The sequence below is a fragment of the Podarcis gaigeae genome (genome assembly GCF_964106915.1).
Source record: "Podarcis gaigeae genome assembly, chromosome: 2".
NCBI classification, from domain to species: Eukaryota; Metazoa; Chordata; class Lepidosauria; order Squamata; family Lacertidae; genus Podarcis; species Podarcis gaigeae.
The window spans coordinates 6,856,424-6,879,065 of record NC_139679.1 but is presented as its reverse complement, the minus strand read 5'-3'; the positions used below and the strand labels follow the sequence as shown (position 1 = coordinate 6,879,065).

Here is a 22,642-nt window from a genome sequence, read left to right as displayed (position 1 = left end):
ATGGGCAGTTTGAGAATTCATCAGCGTTTTAGTGCAAATTTCTCCTAATGTCTATACAGTGGTACCTTGGGTTACATACGTTTCAGGTTACATACGCTTCAGGTTACAGACGCCACTAACCCAGAAATAGTGCTTCAGGTTAAGAACTTTGCTTCAGGATGAGAACAGAAATCGTGCTCCGGCAGCGCAGCAGCAGCAGGAGGCCCCATTAGCTAAAGTGGTGCTTCAGGTTAAAAACAGTTTCAGGTTAAGTACGGACCTCCAGAACGAATTAAGTACTTAACCCGAGGTACCACTGTACTTGTTGTATGCCTAATACATACATATTTGCAAAGCAGTTCTCCCTAATATAATGCACTTTTGTTGTATTTCATTAATATATGCATTTCTATGCACACTTTTTACCCTAATATATGCCTTGCCGTACACACTACTTGCATTGCAAAATTCAGAAAAGTGTAGATTTTGCAAAGTATTGGAAGACACAAGATTTACCCACCCTGGAAGAGTGGCAGATGAAGGTGATGGACTATATGGAATTGGCGGAAATGACTGGCAGAATCCGAGACCTGGGAGAAGAGTTGGTGGAGAAAGACTGGAAGAAATTTAAAGACTACCTGCAGAAACACTGTAAAATTAAGGAATGTTAAAATGATGTTGGATTGAAAATAAGTGGTATTAGCAACAAAATTAACAAGAATATGCAAAAATGAATTGATATTGGATGAAAATATAGAGTTATAAAATCTTAAGACACAGAGTTAAGGTAAATGAAAGAGGGTAAGGATTTGCTGACTTGATTATGTAAATGGGAATACAAAAAGGGGAGGTGTGAGGAGGTCAAAGAAATAAGCAAAGGAGTTTAAAGTTATGAAAAACGGATTTGTTTTTACCTTTTTTATTTTTTTCTTTGTCTTTTATATGTTGTATTTTTTATTTCCATTTTTTCTTTTTTCATGTATTTTTTTCTTTTTTCATGTATTTCCTTTTTTATGTGCTTTTGTATTCATGCTTTTGTAAAACTTTAATAAATATTTCTTTAAAAAAACAAAACAGAAAAGTGTAGATTTTGAAGGATGTGTGCGTTTTTGTTCACTCATTGTTTCAGAAATTGTAAAATTGTAAAATGGGTAGGTTTGCTTTTAAATGTGAACAGAATCAAATCTATCCCCAATCCCTACCTTGAACCACCTCATATTAAAAATAATCATCTGACACAAAATTTACAGATACTGTTTATTTGCCAGACAAAGAAAAGGAGAGAGCTGTTTGATAAGTGGCGGGCAGGCAGTGTGATAGTAATCACATATATGCATAATGATCACAAAGCTTTTCTTTCATGTATATTGAGTGCAAAATAGGAAGTGTAAGCCATTAGTAAGTACTCTTTGTTCAAGTTACTACAAAGAGATTTATCAAATGATCCTTATTTAACCTCAGAAGATACAGTTACACAGCAGAGAGATGAAGCCATATTTACATGAGAAATATGTGTTGGTTTTTTGAAACTTTAACAGCGGGAGTGATAGTTTAGTGGAGTACTGAACGTTTTCTGTTATAGAATATTCTAGCTCCTTCTCACAGAATGACAATCCCCTGGGATCTCTGGAAAATGGGAATAACTATTAAATCTGTTCCCACCAGTAGAACTGAGGAGGAAAGTGTTATTTCCACTGGGAACTACAAAAAAGAATATATAACCGTATTTGCTTTCCCATGGACAATTGGAAACAGTACTTATCTGAGCTAGGAACAGACAGCATCTTCACCAAACAATAATTCCCAGGCCTCATTCTGGGACTTCATAATTAAACAAATATAACTTTGATGCAAGCATAGTTCACATATGATCAAAGAAATACAGATGTTCCATGGGATGCAGGGATGAGGAACATGTGGTCCTCCAGATGCTGTTGGCTTCCAACTCCCACCAACCCCAGTCAGCATAATTCAAAAACATCTGGATGACCAGAGGTTCCCTACCCCTCATCTAATGTAACGGACCTAAAATGGTTTTCTCTGATCCATTGAGTAATAAATACTATAATGGGAGGAATCAACCTCCACCATCTCACAGGTCAATTAAACTACCTCCAAAAATTGTTAAGATTAAGTTTCTGAACCTGATCACAAAGGCTAGCATTAGAAACACAGGGTTGTGTTCAAGTAACTTTTATTCAAGGCAGACCCATAAAACGAATGCACATGAGACATGTGCCATACATTTAAAGCAGTATCACACCACTTTAAACAGTTTTGGCTTCTCTTAAAAAATCAAGGGAACAGTGTTTTGTCAAGGGTGCCAAGAGTTGCTAGATGAGCCCTATTCCCTTCACAAAGCTACAGTTTCCAGAGTGATTTATCCATCAGTCTCTCTTCCCAGGGATCTCTGGGGCTGTCACTCTGTGAGGGGAATGGGATCTCCCAAGCACCCTCAGCAAACTACAGTTCCCAGAATTCTTTGGAGGAGTAATGACTTTTTAAGTGGCATGATACTGCTTTAAATGCATAGTGCAGATGGGGCCTCAGTTAGTCTTGGCTACTGATTTTGATGGATCTACCCAAGTAAGGGTTGGTTGAATACAACCCACAGCGTCCTCATATAGCTGCTGGGATTCCAGCACCCAGGTGGGAAGCCCTGCTCATACTACTTGGCTGAGCCTGAATATCAGCCATTTCAATTTCCTACAATGCCCTTGACATAGTGTGGGATTCACCTAATGAGTCCCATCAGCACAAGCCCTGTGTGAGGGCCACCCCTCATGCAAAGGGGCTTTCCCCCTTCTTTTCCCCCTCATGCCCCCTGGCAACCCTGAAATTGGCTTGGAGGGCATTGGGAGAACCTCCAGAACAACACACAAGGGGCAAAGAGAGAGGACCATTCCACCTGGTCGTTGCAATGCTTGTGCTGGTGGGACATTCGCCATAGCATGATGCTGAAATCCACCCAAAGTGTCTTACTAGGATTCTGGGCTTCAGTATGAATATTATTGACTATTGACTACTTTAAGTCACCCAGCAAATAGCCAACATTACTAGGTCCAGAAATCTTCATGAAAGGTTGGCACCATATCATGAGGCAAGAGGTTGTCAATAATTATGGGTTGTAACCAAAGTTAGCCCTTCTCAGAGGAGACCCACTGAAGCTAGTGGACACATGAGTAACTTAGGTCCATTAATTTAAATGGGTCTACTCTGATTATTTTGACCAAACTGCGGGAGGCAGTGGAGGACAGAGGTGCCTGGCGTTCTCTGGTCCATGGGGTCACGAAGAGTCGGACACGACTAAACGACTAAACAACAACAACACTCTGATTATAATTTAGTTGGATACAATGCAATGACTGAAATGGTGGGGGTTTCTCAGTGAGGCTGCCCTCTCTGACACCCTTCTCACCCCTATGGCAAAACCCATCATGTGGCAAAAACCCACCACTTCTGTAGTGATGTTCAGAATCAAGGTGTTCTGGACCAACATATATTATGACTTTGGGAGGGGTGGGGGGAGTTAAAAGGCCAAAGAAAGGGAATTCCCTAATGCCAAGATCTCCCTCGTTTTTAACACAAATTGCAGTGATGGATAATGGTATATTGTTTTCCTCAGCAAACAGAAACATCCCCCACTGCCCCCCAAAAATATTCTGGGCCTGAACTTTATCTGATGATGGAGCAGCTTCCTCCATACCCTGTTCGACATCCACTCCCAGAGTTGCGTCTCGCGTCTCCACTGCTGCATCCGGCACTAGTGGAAGAAGCGGCACCAGTGGCATAGCCACCACTTGAACACTCAGAGGTGTGGGTCACTCCACAGCCTCCTGTGCTCTCAGTGGTGTAGCCTCCACCAGCTGAGGAAATGCATGGTCCACTTGAGCTGCAACCCCCGCTTCTGGAACTGTATCCTCTGCTCCTAGAACTAAAGCCTCCACTGCCTATGGATCCTAAACCACAATCCCTAGGTCCACAGGGAGCCACACTACTGGTATTGCATTGCCCAAATCCCGAGCTCATTGTGCATCTCGAAAGGTACCCTCCACTCCTAGAGCTAAATCCAGCTCTGTAGTTCAGCCTTCCGCTTCTGGAACTGAATCCTCCACCACCGCTGGCACTTTGTCCTTCTGATCCAAGTCCATAGACACATCTCCTTCCAAATCCACCACCTCCTCCCAAGGTACCACCATATGCAGCTCCACCGCCTGGAGAGATGTTGGAGCAACCCAACACAGCTACAAGAGTAGAGGAAAAGAAACAGTTACTCAGACACACACATCTAAGGCCTCTCAGTGAAATGAATAGCATTTTTCAATGCAATAAAGGTAAAGGGACCCCTGACCATTAGGTCCAGTCGCGGACGACTCTAGGGTTGCAGCCCTCATCTGGCTCTATAAGCCAAGGGAGCCGGTGTTTGTCTCCAGACAGCTTCCAGGTCATGTGGCCATCATGACTAAGCCGCTTCTGGTGAACCAGAGCAGCGCACGGAAACGCCGTTTACCTTCCCGCCAGAGTGGTACCTATTTATCTACTTGCACTTTGACGTGCTTTTGAACTGCTAGGTTGGCAGGAGCAGGGACCAAGCAACGGGAGCTCACCCCGTCGCGGGGATTCAAACCGCCGACCTTCTGAGCAGCAAGCCCTGGGCTCTGTGGTTTAGACTACAGTGCCACCCACGTCCAAATGCAATAATATATAACTTTAAAGTTACTTACCTATGTTAACTGGAGTAGAACTACATATCCTGTCAAGAAAAGAGAAGAAAATGTTAATATTCTAAAAGTGCCATAGTTCTGTAGTAATCGGGAATTCAATAATAGCAACAGAAGTAGCAGCAGTAGTCAAAATGTGTTTTGTCCCACCTCACCCCCCAATATTTCAGAATTCAAATTATTTTAATTTTCTTTAATATTTCCTAATCTCACTTTCGAAATGTGACTTTGAGGAATAGTGAATAACTGAAAGGCAAGATTTTTGTGTAAGCTTACTAGGTTCAATCACATCATATATTATTTCCCCATGTTTAGCAATAGTGAAGAATCAACCACACATTACTGAGATAACTTGATAACAGGATTTCTTCCTGGATTCCAGCTGATTAATTCAGCATCTTAACCCAAGCGCTCCCTGAGGAGTGATCCTTCTATGATGTAGTAATCTGATCTATTCATTTTTCTGTATTCGTTTTATCAATGCAATATTATTGTTGATTTTAGGTTGTTCATCAAAATCTCTATATTTACATTCCAAAGAACAATATAAGCAAGGATGTATGAGTATTGCATGGGCGCTATTTTTTCCCCCACCCACCTGCTCTCTTCTCCTTCCAGAAGTGACCTATACATAGCAATCTCGATGTCCAAAGCCATCTTGACATTCAACAAATCCTGGTAATCCCTTAGCAGGCGGGCAAGTTCATCCTTAGAGCACTGCAGAGCATTCTCCACCTCCGCAAGTTTTGCCTTGGCATCCTTCAGGGCACAGTCGCCACGCTGCTCATTGTCAGCGATAGCTGTCTGTAGTACATCAATCTTCAAAGGCACAGATAAAGAGAGAGAAGAGTTGGTCCATGAATAATAAACATAAAATAATAATAATAATAATAATAATAATAATAATAATAATAATAATAATTTATTTATACCCCACCCATATGGCTGATTTCCCTAGCCACTCTGGGCGGCTTCCAACAAAAGATTAGGTAAAGGTAAAGGGACCCCTGACCATTAGGTCCAGTCGTGACTGACTATGGGGTTGCAGTGCTCATCTCGCTTTATTGGCCAAGGGAGCCGGCGTACAGCTTCCGGGTCATGTGGCCAGCATGACTAAGCTGTTTCTGGCAAACCAGAGCAGCGCACGGAAATGCCGTTTACCTTCCCGCTGGAGCGATACCTATTTATCTACTTGCACTTTGACATGCTTTCGAACTGCTAGGTTGGCAGGAGCAGGGACTGAGCAACGGGAGCTCATGCCGTCGCGGGGATTCAAACTGCCGACCTTCTGATCAGCAAGTCCTAGGCTCTGTGGTTTAACCCACAGCGCCACCCGCGTCCCAGTAACAAAAGATTAAAAATACATTAAAATATCAGTCGTTAAAAGCTTCCCTAAACAGGGCAGCCATCAGATGTCTTCTAAACATCAGATAGTTGTTTATTTCTTTGACATCTGATGGGAGGGTGTTCCACAGGGCGGGCGCCACTACTGAGAAGGCCTCTGCCTGGTTCCCTGTAGCTTCACTTCTTGCAGTGAGGGAACTGCCAGAAGGCCCTTAAAGCTGGACCAGGCAGAATGATGGGAGTGGAGATGCTCCTTCAGGCATACTGGGCCGAGGCCATCTGGGGCTTGAAAAGTCATCCTCAGTTAGTAACATTCAATGAGTAGAAGAAAGATCTGCACATACTCTGCCTCCTGGCCCAATCTAAGTAGATAGTCACAGACTACATGCATTCCATACTTTTGAAGCATATTCAAAGCACACACACACCCAAGAATCCTGAGAAAGGTAGTTTCTTAAGGATGCTAAGAATTATAGTTCTCTGAGGGGTCATCTGCAGGTCCCAGGATTATTGGAGGAGGGCAGCAGAATGTGCCTGCAGCCCCAGATTCTGGAGCCGTATGTGATTCTTTTGATTCAGTTTAGTCCAGGCTAATCATTAGAAATTAAGAAATGAGCAGCAGCCAGAGGTGTCTTTAAACTCTATGGTGTGAAGGAAACAGCTGGGGCGGGAAAGAGGAAACGTAGGGTGGTGGTGGGGAAATCAGATGACTTCTTGGAGAGGCGAATCAGAAAGGAAAGCAGCTGGTACAAACAGGCAAGAAAATTATGTATGAGCAGGTGGGTTTTTTTAATTATCAATGAGGTTTCAGGTTTTGGAATGAGTAGAATATAAACCAATGAATCTAGCAAGCTAAGGCAGCATTCATGTCTTAACTTTTATTACAGCAGGACCGGGAATTTTCTTTCCTTTGCCTCCCATTTTTGAATAAATACAAAACGTTTCTTTCAGTTCTGAATAGTGAGCACAAAGCTCAGTGTGAATCTGGGGGTGGCCAATGAGGTGCCCTCCAGGTGCTGTTGGCTCCTACTATCCCTGATGGACTACAGCTCCCATTGACAAAAAGCACCTGGAAGGCTCCTCATTGACTAACCCTGGTGTACATCAAGACCAGGAAAATGATTTCTGCTGCTCAACCTTCTCCTGTTCGGCTTCACCTCTCTCACCTGTTTCTTGGCATTTTCCATATCAGCCTTGAGTCGCTGGATAAGGCGAGTCAGGTCCTGGATTTCATGGCGGCCCTTAGCCAAAGCGTCACAGTGATGCCCATAGGTGGACTGCAGATCTTTGAACTAAAATCAGAGAGAAAGGATGCCTTTATTTTTGCCTCTGCGGATTCAGCTATCTAAAACAGTGGTAACCGTCAATGGCATTTGCTTCTCTCTGTTGCAGACAGGCCTATATCATGTTTACCTTGGTTTCGTAAAGAGCATTGACCTCATCCTTGCTCCTCTGTACAATCTCCTCATACTGACACCTCACAGAGTTAATGATCCCCTCCATGTCCAGCTCTCGGTTGTTGTCCATAGACACAACAACGTTGGTGTCAGCTGTTGTTGTCTGTAAGCTTTCTATTTCCTGAAAAGAAAACATAATTGGTGTTGTTTTTTAGCAGGTCATCAATTGTCCATACTGGAGGGAGACAGTTTGGGCTGTTCCATGTGGCCACTCTATTCTTGTGACTGTAACACTTTTTAAATGGTTTTAGTTCTGACTTTTAAAGTGTTGTAACCCACCAGGGTACCTGATGTTGAAGGGCGGGTAATAATTTTAATGTGAATGATGATTAGTTTGTATTTTTAAAGCTTGCTGCTGTATCCAATATTAATAGAAGACACTACTTCATTAGCTGTAGAGATGGGTAAACTATCTAAAGTTGTCTTCTGGTTGCATTGGAAATTGGAATGAGGAATTGGTTTGATTCGGCTCACATTTAAAGGTGGAGCTATCGATTTTTACAATGCAGTTCTCCAACCAATGTTCACAAGAATGCATATGCTGGGGAAAATAGCATGCAAAATTGCTTTATTTTAGGGGACATTGCTTTTTTTAAAAAAATGTACATTGGTGAAAACTTCATATAAAATGTGTTTATTAGGAGATATTCATGCTAAACTGCAGGCGAAATTTCACGAGGATTTGTTTTTCTTATTTCAAAAATCGCGAATTGCTGCGGAAATGTGAAAAAATGAATTCAAGTTAAGAAAACACAGATCCAAAATAAATCATGAGAAATACTTACTGCTTCATGGACACATCTGAGGAACTCCAGCTCCTGTCTTAGAGCTTCCACTTTCACCTCCAGCTCCACTTTGCCGGTGTAAGCACAGTCCACATCCTGAAAGACAAGACACAATAAATACTTCTCTTGTAATTCAGTGACAACAAGGCTTGCTTAAGAGAGAGAGGAGAGGAGAGGAGGTCTCCATACTATCAGTCAAGAAAAACCTGAGCTTTAATATGACAGATAATTAAATCAACCATTCTTGTGTTATCTACTTGTCTAAAGTGGAGTTGGGAGAAGTAGTGGCACAGTCAGAGGAAGGGAATCTTTCTATCAATGTGCAACTTACCAGAACTTTTCCAAACAATATATACTTATGGGACTGTGCTTCCCATATTGGTATATTTTCATGCATTTGAAGTGTCTCTCACTACTGTACTCAATGGGACTTTCTTCTGAATAGAGATGTTTAGAATTGCACCATGTCACTCCCTGCAATCCACTGTAGCTGCCACAGAGTGAACCCCACAGTTTTACTGTCTGTAACCTGATATCCACTGATATTTGCTTGATTCTAAAAAAGGTAAAGATACCCCTGACCATTAAGTCCAGTCGTGGACAACTCTGGGGTTGCGGCGCTCATCTTGCTCTATAGGCTGAGGGAACCAGTGTTTGTCCACAGACAGTCTTTCCGAGTCATCTGGGCAGCATGACTAAGCCGCTTCTGGCGAACCAGAGCAGCACACAGAAACACTGTTTACCTTCCCACTGGAGCGGTACCTATTTATCTACTTGCACTTTACATGCTTTCGACTCTTAGATTAAAAGAAAAAATATCACTGTAGCATTGCATACGTATGTATACTATGATTTTATCGGGCCTTTCTAAAAAATTTTTTTTTAATGGTATAGGGTACACACAACCTTCTAGATGTTGCCAGACTACAAATTCCACCATCCTTGATCATTGGTTATGCTGGCTGGAGCCAATGGTGGGGCTGAGTCTATCAACATCTGGAAGGCCATCAGTTCCCTACTTCTGCTATAATATAGACAACATGCACAGAAAGATAGGCCTATTATAAGGTACCTAGTAAGAAGAATATGATGGATAAAAAGAAAGATCTTTTTCCAGCACTGTGCTTAGAAGATGCTTTGGGGGGAGCTTCTCAAGTAGGGCAAAGTGTAATGACCATGCCATGCCTCCAACTCTCTGAACATTTTAATTAATTGCCTTTTCCATTCTTCGAGACCAGTTTGACTCACCTTTTTCAGCAACACAAATTCATTTTCCGCAGCCATACGCCGGTTGATTTCTTCTTCATACCTTGCAGTGGAGAACAGAAGGAGATACAAAGCTTCCTGAGAATCAGCTCTACTGCAAAGTGTCTGGGAGCCACTGACTGAGTGTGGACAGAGGGCTGGACTTGCATTGGGGAGATTCTGGCTTGGGACTCAGCATAGCTGAGAAGCACAGGGTGAAAGAAGGGCGGGCATGTTCATCATATTGAACTAGGCAATATTTCTCCACTGGATCTACCTCGTAGAACTCAGAATGAAAATAACATAAAGGTACAGTGGTGCCCCGCAAGATGAACGCCTCGCAAGACGGAAAACCCGCTAGACGAAAGGGTTTTCCGTTTTGGAGGCGCCTCACAAAACGAATTTCCCTATGGGGTTGCTTCGCAAGACGAAAATGTCTTGCGAGTTCCCGCGGTTTTTTTCACTTTTTCCAGCCTTTTCCTAAGCCGCTAAGCTGCTTAACAGCTGATCCGCTGATAAGCCGCTTCTCAGCTGATCGCTAAAAGCCGCTAAACCGCTAATAGCGCTAATCCACTAAGCTGTCAATGGGCTTGCTTCGCAAGACGAAAAAACCGCTATACGAAGAGCCTCACGGAACGGATTAATTTCGTCTTGCGAGGCACCACTGTAACACTTAGCACTTGTTTTATAAAGCACATTTCAAGTGTCCAAACATTTTAGTCACACTACCACCATAATCTTAACAATAGCCCTATAAGGTGGGCCAGCGTTATTCTTCTCAAATTGCCGATAGCTGTGTCTTAGAACCATCACAAATGGTTAGAGGACGCAGCATCCCAGGAGAAATAGACCCCTTACTCATTTCTTAAACCAGACCTTTTTGGGGGAAGACAGCCCACCATTTACCTGCATTTGTACTCTTCAACCACATCCTGGAATTTAGCTTGCTCACATTGCAGCTGCTCCCGCTCATTCAGCAAAAGATCCAGCTGCCTCCTCAGGGTTGCAATGTAGTTCTCAAACAGGTGGTCAATGGTTTTCTTCTCAACAGGCCCCTGTTGCTGCAGGCAATTCCATTTGGTTTCCAAAAGCTTGTTTTGCTGCTCCAAGTGCCTCACCTGCAATTAAAATGGAGCCATGGTGATAGTCTACTAAACACAGGAACCTATTAGGTCTTCCTATGAGGTGGAGAAAAATCTTGAATCCAATTGGTTGGGCTTTGTTTTAGAATCATAGAATCATAGAATCATAGAGTTGGAAGAGACCACAAGGGCCATCGAGTCCAACCCCCTGCCAAGCAGGAAATACCATCAGAGCACTCCTGACATATGGTTGTCAAGCCTCTGCTTAAAGACCTCCAAAGAAGGAGACTCCACCACACTCCTTGGCAGCAAATTCCACTGTCAAACAGCTCTTACTGTCAGGAAGTTCTTCCTAATGTTTAGCTGGAATCTTTTTTCTTGTAGTTTGGAACCATTGCTCTGTGTCCGCTTCTCTGGAGCAGCAGAAAACAACCTTTCTCCCTCCTCTATGTGACATCCTTTTATATATTTGAACATGGCTATCATATCACCCCTTAACCTCCTCTTCCCCAGGCTAAACATGCCCAGCTCCCTTTTGTTTTTTGCCAGAACCAGGCATTAGCATTTAATGCATTTCCAAAGCAAACAGAAGAGTTGAGTTGACAATGAAGAAACAGAGTGAACCCACAATTATCTAGGAACATAAAGAGCTCTGCTGGATCAAGCCAAAGGCCCATTGTAGTCCATTGTTCTGTTCTCACAGTAGCTAACCAGATGCCTGTGGGAAACACACAAGCAGTACCTTGTGTGTAACAGCATTCTCTCACTTGTGACTCCCAGGAACTGAGTTGATGGGTAGTATACTATGCAGTACAGCTGTAACTGCTTAGGGAATGCTATGGGAGAAGAAATTACTGCTTTTAAGTATACAGTGACAAACTATAGAACAAGAGCATTTAAATCTGCCATTGGAAAAAAGAATGGTTTGCAAATAGACAGAGCTGCAAGCCTTATAGTGCAATCCTATTTTTATTGACTCAGAATCAACAGTTTGCCCTCCTATGTTGAATGGGGCTTACTCCCAAGCAGGTTTTATCTAAGCGTGCAGTCATAATCAATTTAATTGTTAATCAAGTTAAGGCTTGGCCTGGGAGCAAGCCACACAGAACCAGAGCTTGGAAAATCCATTATAAAAAATAAAAAATAAATGAGTCCAGTTCACATTTGTCGCTTTACTAAAGAAACTAGTTTGGTTCACATTCAGTTCCCAGTTCAAATTCATCCAAAGGAAACATCAAAATACACACAGTGGAATATAAATAGTTTACTATTACACACACACACACACACACACACACACACACACACACACACTGATCTTCAAGTTTAAATTCCAAAGGGTCTGAAAGAGTTCAGTCCATTTCTGCTTAAATAGAATTGGGGAAGGGCCACAGGACAGTGGTACAGCATTTCTTTTCCCAAGCAGGAGGTCCCAGGTTCATTTTCTCAGCACCTCCAAATAGGGCTGGGAGTCTCCCCTGTCTGAACCCCTAGAGAGCTGTTGTCTGTTTGCAAAGACAATCCTGGGTTGAGTGGGGGTTGTCCGAGGCAGATTTAGGAGAGCATGACCGGTTTGGTTCCACTGGGCACAGAGCCTTGGGGGCACTGCAGGCAGTGCTGTCATGTAGAATGGTAGACAAGAGTTGGGAGTCATTGAATTTTGGCAATGCGCAGGGCGCTACTGAAATTTTGAGACCCCGCTGAGTTTTTACAAGGCAGCTGGAAATTATGCATTTCCATCACCTGCATAGGTTAGAGCAGCCAAGAAAAGGGGGCAGCCATTTGCACCCACACGCTCAATGCATGTGAAAACCCAGAGGGATTTATTTGCTTCCATGAACCTCTTGCTTTAAAGCAGCTGGAGAAGGAGGCCCTGCTTGGTAAAAAGGTAAAGGACCCTGACAGTTAAGTCCAGTCACAGACGACTTTGGGGTTGCGGCGCTCATCTCACTTTACAGGCAGAGGGAGCTGGCGTTTGTCTGCAGACAGTTTTTCTGGGTCATGTGGCCAGCACGACTAAGCCGCTTCTGGTGAAACCAAAGCAGCACACAGAAACGTTGTTTACCTTCCTGCCGGAGTGGTACCTATTTAGCTACTTGCACTGGTGTGCTTTCAAACTGCTAGATTGGCAGGAGCAGGGACCCAGCAACAGGAGCTCACCCCATCACGAGGATTTGAACCGGCAACCTTCCTGACCGATAGGCCGCAGACAGTGAGAATGGGACCTTACTATTCTTCTACTCTAGTATTAAGCACAGGAGCTCCTCAGGGGTGTGTGTTAAGCCCCTTTCTCTATTCCCTGTACACATTTGATTGCACCCCACTGTATAAGTCCAACACAATCATCAAATTTGCGGATGATACAACAGTGGTGGGGCTCATTAGTGATAATGATGAGGCTGCTTATAGGAAAGAAGTACAGGGGTTAATTCAATGGTGTAAAGAAAATAATCTTATGCTTAACACCAAAAAAACCAAAGAACTCATAATTGATTTTAGGAGAAAGAAAAGTGTATGTTTACCATTGCACATAAATGGCGAGGAGGTGGAGAGGGTTGGTAGTTTTAAATACCTGGGCATTTACATCTCTGAGGACCTCTCATGGACTGCAAATATTAATATGGTTGTGATGAAGGTGCAGGGGAGGTTGTATTTCCTGAGAATGCTCAGGGGATTGAATCTATCTCAGCACCTACTTCTGTCCTATTATCACAGTACCATTGAGAGTGTCTTAACCTATAGTATATTATCGTGGTATGGGAGCAGCTCTGAAATGGATAAAAAAGCTTTAAAGAGAATAATTAAAATTGCCCAGAATGTTATTGGGCTCCAACTACCAACCCTGGATGAGATCTTCACGTCTCGCAGCTTGAAGAAGTCACACAATATCCTGAGAGATCCCACCCATCCTGCTCACAACCTCTTTGAACTGTTGCCTTCGGGCAGAAGATACAGGACAATGAAAACACGAACCACACGCCTTCTGAATAGTTTCTATCCAAGAGCTCTGATTGCACTAAATAATGATCTCAGGGCCAGTTGTAAGAAATAGCAAGCAGTGAGTAGTAAGGAATGAGATAGGTTTTAGGTTATGCTATGCTTCTAATAGGTTATGTTATATTTTGGATTATGTTATGTTCTAATAGAGTATGTCTGAATAGGATGAGAGTGTTGGAGATACGTGCGAATGTGTATGTGAATCCGGTCTTGGGTGTTTGATTTTCGTTGTTGTGTATACTGTGTATATACGGACAATGACAATAAATTTATCTAATCTAATCTATCTAATCTGATCAGCAAGCCTAGGCTCTGTGGTTTAGTCAACAGCGCCACCTGCATCCATAGACCATAGGAAAGAAGCTGGAAGATGCAGAGCATCCATCAATGTGGCACAACTCACAGCTAAACTCCCTCTTGCTCATTCTGGCATGAGTTCTGCTGGCCACTGCTGAGTGCTATGCTGCAACTTGCCTCTTTTCATGCAGTCTACAAGAGGCTACTGGTCAGGATTTTAGGAATCTGCACAGTTTGGTTCTGCAGGGTTTCGCACTAGGATTCTAGCCTATTTTATCCATGCCCTGGTAAATCTCACAGTTGGATTACTGAAATGCATTGTACAAGGGTCTACCCATGTAGACGGTCTGGAGATTATAACTAGTTCTAAATGCAGCAGCCAGATGATCATCAGGCACATTTGCAAGGGATCTTATGACACCAGTTCTTAAATATTAATGCTAGGTGCCTATTAGTCACCAGTACAATATGCAAAACCCTAAATGACTTGGGGTCTCAGTGCCTGAAGGAATACCTTTTCCCATGCAGTCTTGCCCAGTAGCACCCCACCTGTGGAATATTCTCCCCTCTGAGCTCTGTCTGACTTCTGCTTTGTATATATTTTGGCACCCAGTAAAAGCTTGCTTTCTTCTTGCAGGCCTTTTATGATAGTATGTCCAAATTGAAGGACTATTACTTTTGGTGGATTTTTGTTTTAAACTCTGTTTTATCTCTTTAACTTGTTTGTTGTGACCCATTCCACAACCATACACAATATACATCTTAAAAAAGAAATAAAATAACCAATGCAGGCCAATTTTAATCAGTCTGGAGGCATTAGAATCACTCTTGTTAATAAGGGCTATTTTGGTTCTGGTGTGTTACTGTAGTGTGGACATTATCTCACAGCCCTTTAAAGGATATTTGCCCTGTATTTTTTTAGTTACATGCAAAACTATTTAAATAATTAATATTTAAATAAACATTTTGATTAGTTGATTAGTAAATAAACATAGTTGATTAGTCAGTTTTATTTCATTGATTGACAGGCCTAGAAATGAAAGATGTTTTTAAAAGGCAAGGAGAAATGTAATCATACGTTGAGTAACTCGGAAATTAAACATGTAGTCCAAATGGTTACACATCCTTTCATTTCCCCACTTAATCCCAGACACAAAAACTACTAGAAGCTTTTTGAAAAGCAAAACATCTCTTTGTCTCTTCACAAGAGGCTAACTCAAACAGAATGCACCCGAGCAGACTCACAATCTCACCTTATCGATGAAGCAGGCAAACTTGTCATTGAGGCATTTGATTTGCTCTCGCTCCTCCACCTTCACTCTAGAGATCTCTGGATCAACCTGTATGCAAAGGGGCCTCAAGAGGTTTGTATTGACCCTGACCGACTGGATCCCCCTGCAGTCACCAAAACGGCCAATGGGCTCATAGCCCAAACCCCCACAAACAGGACGGCCACAAATAATGCTTCTGTTGCCATACACGCCGCCACCCAGACTCGGGCTGCTAAAGCCAACTGTCCTATAGCCTCTGCCACAAACACCACCACAACTTCGGCTGCTGAAGCCACCATATCTGTAGCTACCACTTCCATCGCCACCGTAGCCTCCAAGGCTTGGGCTGCCGACTCCTCCAGCTGTGCCATAGGCCCCTGCACTTCGACTACTAAAGCCTCCAGGCCTGCCAATGCCAGCACCATAACCTACATGCCCAAAACCATAGCCCAGTGGCCCAGGACCATAGCCCAAACCACTGAAGTCCCTAAAGCCTGCACTGTATCCACCAGAACTTCCTCCGTATCCACCAAGGCTTCCACCAGAAAGTCTTCTGCTACGGCCAATATTATAGTGGCTTATGCTGCTGTAGCCACCACATCTGCCTGCTCCGGTGTAGCAGATGGAAGACAGACTGTTGCCACCCCTAAATCCACTGCTGATGGCCGAGCCAGATGATGGCCGTCTTCCATTAAGGGACCGGGAACTGAAGCACTGCCGGCTCATGATGGCTTAATCAGAGATGGGACAGAGATTATTGAAGCAAAGCTGAGCTGCAACCAGATGTCCCAGAGAGAGGGGAAGAGAATGGAACCCCTTTTCACATGTCCACTGGAAGTTGAGGCTTTATATACCTTCAATAAGATGGGCTTGGCCTCAAGATAGCAATCAGTTTAATCCATGGGACTGGTTGACTTGGAAGTCATAAATGGCAAATGAAATGCATTTTTCAACATGCATACAAAAGGAGACATCAAAGAAAGAGAACCTTATGCCAATGAAGTAATCTGAAATGGGGAGAAGTCGCTTGGCTTGCAAGCAGCTGGATGATGATGTTGTTTTATCTAATTAATCTGTTTTCCATAAGGAAATTAGGCTCAAGCTAAATGGCTTCAGGAAGGCCCTTTGCAATTTGCCTCATGCAGATGCCACCATCCTGCCCCATCTTCCATGCAGCGGTGAAGGAAGGGGGCTGCGGTGGGTGCGGGCTGCCCCGGGTGTCATCACTCGGGGGGGGGGGGTGTGAGACAAAAAGACAAAATATGAGTTTCAAAATAAATAAATAAATAAATAAATAAATAAATAAATAAATAGGCTCACGAAACTTTTTAGTTCAGTCAACAAACGCAACGAAGCGTGATTGGCACTGGGCGCCACACTGCAGAGGCTGGCACTTAAATGCACAACAATGGCAAAATCAGGCGATACCTACTAAAGAAGTATGGCAGCTAAAACTGATGGAATATGCTGAATTAGTGAATTTAACTATCAAGAGATGAAGAAGAGGCAGACTTTAAGGCAGAGTGGAAACCTTTTGATGAATATTTAAAGAATTATTGTAAACATGTAAAAATGCAGGTAGGATTTGAATGAAGAACAGCAGATGAAGACTTATTGGAGTGCAATTTGGAAAAGACAGAATATTTATAATATGCAACAAATTTAGAAATTACAGGGGAAACCATGGAGGGGAAGTCAAATGTGAAACGGATGTGTATTTGGAATGTATGTATCGTTTTGCAAACTTTTGAAATTCAGAACTAAAATCATAAAAAACCGAGGTGTAAAAGTCCTCTCTAAGATATGTAACAGGTATGGGTAACCTGAGACCCTCCAGTTCTTGCTGGACTACAGCTGATGAGAGTTGGAATCCAACTATGGCTATAATGCACCCAGGTTGCCCACCTCTGACATAATCAGAATTACATGGGGGGAGGGCGTAAATCAAGACTACTTCTCATGCCTACTATTTTTGTTGTTCATTATTATTGACACATCTCAAAAAGCCATTCCATTTTCAATCAAATGATTGTGCCTTTAACATGAACAGCTGGCACATCTAGCCTTTTATTATTTATAGCATGAACAGATCAGTGAGTGGAGCCAGCTGGTTGGCTGGAAAATTATGAAAACATGAACACACTCTTCTCCCTGCTTCTGTATAGCTTACAGTGTTGTTGTGATGATTATTGCAACAGTGCCTCTGTTTTGGGGGGAGAATACAATATAAAACCTGAAGCATGATTGTTTGTTGTTACTATCACCCTTATCTGTTCAGAAGATGTTTCTAATACAGTGGTACCTGGTTTGCAACCATTTTGGATTACAACCACATCAAACCTGGAAGTGTGTGTCCCTTTTATGGGATTTTTGGAGGTCCCATTGGTGAAAGTGCGCCTTGGGTTACAACCTGTTTTGGTTTACAACCGGACCTCCGCAACAGATTATCGTTGTAAACCAAGGTACCACTGTACAGTAGAACCTCTACTTACAACTGCCTCTACTTGGGCCCAATCCAAGTTGTGACCGCGGCAAACCCGGAAGTAAATGCCGGGTTTGCTGTGATTCATGCACTCGTAGAAGCGGCTTCTGCCGTTTGTGCATGCGCAGAAGCGGCTGCTGCCATCTGCACATGCGCACAATGGCGCTTCTACCAGCAACCCATTTTGCCTAAAGGATGGGCCGCTGGAACAGATTATGGTGGTAAGTAGAGGTTCCACTGTACTGGGATGGTGTTGTGTAGACACACAATTAATGCAAGCAACAAGAAACGAAGAGAACCATTAGCATCATCCAGTTTTCTACAAAGGCGCAAATTCATAGAAACCATCAGAAATGCTGTCATGTGATGGCAGTGGGGCCAGCTCATGATCCAATAGACCCAGGCAAACTATGTCCTGCCCCCCATTGCTCCATTTTGAGGCATTACACTAGATCCTGCTGGCAGGAATCGCACCAGCTGCATTTACACCCACCCATGCACACAATGGAATCATAGAACCATAGAATTGTATGGGTTGTCTAACCCAACCCTTTGCAATGAAGAAATCTCAACTAAAGCACCCATGGCAGATGGACACCCAACATCTGCTTTAAAACTTCAATTGCAGGAGAGTACAACACCTTCTGAGGTAGTCTGTACACCAGATGATCCTGCAGGAGAGAGTCCCCGCAGTAGTAGTTCCATTCTCCTCATCAAGGCCTGAAAAACTGCCTGCATTGTAGTATGTTGATTTATCGTCCTGGATTTAACATATTTCTTCATGTGTGGCAAAATGCCAGCAGCTGTACATCTGTCAGTAAGAAGCATTCTAATTGAAGCCACTGGCTCTCCTGCCTCTCGCTCAGCAAGGACAGCAAGTGTTGTGGTTCACATGCCTCATAATCGTTTTTTTAATTTGGAATAGCCCAGCCTCTAGCAGTTCTTGGTCACTCAGCTACTTTTCAGGACTGGAATGCTAGTTAAGGTCTGGACCTTTGAGTAAATATGAAGCCAGGCAAACAACATGCAATGGTGGGGCTGAAGAAAGCATCAAGGCTAAGCTACAACCCAGCAAGTGAGTTATTTGCTGACTTAAATGAGAAATACCATCAGTATTTCTGAGACAAGCAGCTTGCATGGAAATAAGTGCTGTTGTACACAGATGGCAAGGGACACGGGTGGCGCTGTGGTCTAAACCACAAAGCCTAAGGCTTGCCAATCAGAAGGTCAGCGGTTCGAATCCCCACGATGGGGTGAGCTCCCGTTGCTCGGTCCCTGCTCCTGCCCACCTAGCACATCAAAGTGCAAGTAGATAAATAGGTGGCGGAAAGATAAACGCTGTTTCTGTGTGCTGCTCTGGTTCACCAGAAGTGGCTTAGTCATGCTGGCCACATGACCCGGAAGCTGTCTGTGGACAAACGCTGGCTCCCTCGGCCACTAAAGCAAGATGAGCGCCACAACCCCAGAGTTGTCCGCGACTGGACTTAACGGTCAGGGGTCCTTTACCTTTTTACACAGATGGCAGACGGAAACCAGCTTGCAAAATGCAAACATCCATGATGGCAATAAATGAAAATCTCTCTTGCCACTTAATGCTCTCATGCATCTTAATGTATATAGTCAAGGGGTGGACAGACATTTTCCTGAGAAGCTAATGGAGGGAAAGAAAGGATGTGAAAGCCAGTGTAGTGGTTAGACTGCTGGAATAAGATCTCAGAGATAGAGTTCAAATCCACAGTCAGCCATGAATGGGTAGACTGGGGACCTTGGATATGCCACTCTCTTTCAGGCTAACATACCTCACAGGTTTGTTGTGCAGATAAAAGGGAGAGGGAGAGAGTCATGTATGCCTCCCTGAACACTTTGGAGAAAAGGCAGGATATAAATGTGGTTGGTGTTGTTATGTTCACACAGTTCCACAGAATGAAGGAAAGAGGATTCCGTGAGGCTGGAATAAGAGCATCTGCCTCTGGCATTTGAATCTATATAGCTATACTTGCACAATCAGACATCTCCTTGTAAGTAACTAATTCAAAAATGGTTAAACTGGCACAAAGTTTTAATGTCTTTGTGGGAGGAGATGGTTGTTTTGATTTTGGGTGTGTGGGTTTGTGTGTGTCTGTAGGGGGCCATACACCTGGGCTATTCACTTGTTCATCACATTCCTCTGGACCAGCTGACACGTCCAAAGATCACCATGCCCTGTTCAGAAGGTGCCACCAAGTCTGATGACTGTGGGGCAAGAAGAGGAAGGACCTCCCTGGGATTCTGTTCCAGCCTTGATCCAGCAACCAACTCCCTTTCATTTAAAAGGCAAGTCTGCCTTTGAGACAGAACGGGCAGCATTTATTGAGCCCTGTGTCTGTGGCAAAGTTAGACCAGGCTCATTTGCCTTGTTAATCCCCTCACTTAGGCATTCGTTAATTTTATTGGGTTCATGAGGAATGCCAGGCTCACCACCTTCTGCAGGGAGGATCCTTTTCCATCTAAGATGCAATTTGCTCCATTAAATATATGCCTCTTGTAATTTGACAACTGCTTAGGGCTACTAAAGATTTCAAGAACAGGAATCTATTAAGGTGGGGGGGGGGAGAAAAAAACACACCTACAGAGGAAATGTTTTTTGCTGGATGAATAGAATATTCTTATGGTTACTCAGAAGAGTACAGTCTGCCATATACTTCAGGCTTCTCCAAACGGGTGTTTTCTTGTGGGTGTATTCTGTCACATATTCTTGATGCAATAGTGCAATAGAAACCATCTGCATGATACATTTAAAGCAATACCATGCCACTTTAAACATCCATAAAGGTAAAGGGTAAATGGACCCCTGACCGTTAGGTCCAGTAGTGGCCAACTCTGGGGTTGCGGCGCTCATCTCACTTTATTGGCCGAGGGAGGGTACAGCTTCCAGGTCATGCGGCCAGCATGACTAAGCCTCTTCTGGTGAACCAGAGCAGCGCACGGAAACACCGTTTACCTTCCCGCCGGAGTGGTACCTATTTATCTACATGCACTTGATGTGCTTTCAAACTGCTAGGTTGGCAGGAGTAGGGACCGAGCAACGGGAGCTCACCCCGTTGCGGGGATTCAAACCACCGACCTTCCAATTGACAAGGCCCTAGGCTCTGTGGTTTAACCCACAGCACCACCCGCCTCCATCTGTCTGTGAAGGGTTCTGGGAGCTGTTAGGAGACCATTTGCCCCTTACAAACCTACAGTTTCCAGAATGGTTTAACAGTCAATCTTCCCTGCCCAGGTAACTCCATGAACCCCAATGCTCACACAGTAGTTCCTTGCCAGAAGGCATGTCCTTCACCTTCAGTTGACCCACAGTCAACTGTCCCAAAATGAAACCCTCCACTTCCACATTCTGGTGGGCTATTCATTCCCCGCTCTAAACTACTAATACCTCTAGATCCACCCTTCCCACTTCCAAAACTGGGTCTCTTACTTCCAGAACTGCTCGTCTCCAGAAGGTTTGGAGCCAAACATAGTACCCCAAAAGCTTCCTCCATCTCTACAACCTTCTGGCCAAACACTCTTCCTGCAGCAGTTCCCTAAGCCTTTATAATCACATTCCTCATGCATACAATTGTATCTCTTATCTTTGGAGCTGCAACCTGAACTTCTAGAGCTACACATATCTCAGAGCTCTCTTTACCTTTAGTGTCATATACACTACTTCTACAAAAATGCTCTCTTACAAAAATGGGAGAAGCATATCCTTCACTCCCACAAGATGCTGATCTATCTATGCTACCACTAGAGCAAGTAATCCCTCTGGAGCAACACCCTACCCTTCCAGAGCTATATCTCTGACTTGCAGAACAATAGAAGATGCCCTCAGAATTTTCTAGGCCATCTGAGATGCCTCCTCCAATTGCAACTTCAGAGCAAGATTCTATCCATTGTTTTGCATAACCTCTGGTTCTCCAATTGTCTGAGGCAATTTCCAAAGTGCTTGTTCCTTTTTAACTATATCCTCCAACCTTGTAGCTGGGTGTTCCTCAACCACTTGCTGGGGTTCTGATAATAGCAGTCCCTTCTGTCCTTGCACTCAGCTTAGTTGCATCCTCAAGTTTTGGGCAGAAGACTGGAAAAAGCGATTCAGTACTTTGAAGACTCACACGTTGCAGACTATATTGCTGTAAAAAGGTAACGGACCTCTAACAGTTAAGTCCAGTCACAGACGACTCTGGGGTTGCAGCGCTCATCTCACTTTACTGTCCGAGGGAGCCGGCGTTTGTCCGCAGACAGTTTTTCCGAGTCATGTGGCCAGCATGACTAAGCTGCTTCTGGTGCAACGGAAACTCAAAATCAGAGCAGCGCATGGAAACGCTGTTTACCTTCCCACCAGAGCGGTACCTATTTATCTACTTGCACTTTGACATGCTTTTGAACTGTTAGGTTGGCAGGAGCTGGGAACGAGCAACGGGATCTCACCCCGTCACAGGGATTAGAACCACCGACCTTCTGATCAGCAGGCCCAAGAGGCTCAGTGGTTTAGACCACAGTGCCACCCTTGTCCCTAAAGATAAAGGACCCCTGGACGGTTAAGTCCAGTCAAAGGCTCCTATGGCATTGCTGTAGCATTTCCCATTTGGTCGACAGCATCATCTGCTGCTCAAGGAACTGGATCCAAAACATGATGAAAAACAAAAGAACAATAAAAACTGAAGCAAATTGCAGGGAGAAAACAAAAATCTCATGCAGATTTCTCATAGGTGAAATAACTCCTCAAAATGCTTTTTTTAAAAATTCTGAAACTTCATTGTGGTATGCTTCAAAGGCAGTAATTTAAACATGAACTTTATAGCGTCCTGCACTCAATACCTCCCCCAACCAGCACAATTTAATTTAGCCCAATCCCAAGCTCTTCCCCCTATGAGAGCCAGTGTGGTGTAGTGGTTAAGAGCGGTAATCTCGTAATCTGGGGAACCGGGTTCGCGTCTCCGCTCCTCCACATGCAGCTGCTGGGT

The 22,642-nt window shown here is 43.7% G+C and overlaps 2 protein-coding genes across 2 annotated transcripts in view; both read right to left on the bottom strand.

Annotated features, from left to right (window-relative positions):
* LOC310840203 (retinol dehydrogenase 7-like) overlaps positions 1–22,642 on the bottom strand; it is a 486,845-nt gene that overhangs the window by 88,905 nt on the left and 375,298 nt on the right. The window lies entirely within an intron of this gene.
* On the bottom strand, positions 3,311–15,904 carry LOC310839471 (keratin, type II cytoskeletal cochleal-like; the record flags this gene model as incomplete). Its single annotated transcript, XM_083728103.1, has 9 exons — positions 3,311–4,223; positions 4,704–4,732; positions 5,299–5,519; positions 7,211–7,336; positions 7,458–7,622; positions 8,287–8,382; positions 9,535–9,595; positions 10,438–10,649; positions 15,161–15,904. 9 exons carry the CDS (start codon positions 15,902–15,904, stop codon positions 3,655–3,657), a joined length of 2,223 nt encoding a protein of 740 aa, XP_083584229.1. The 3' UTR covers positions 3,311–3,654.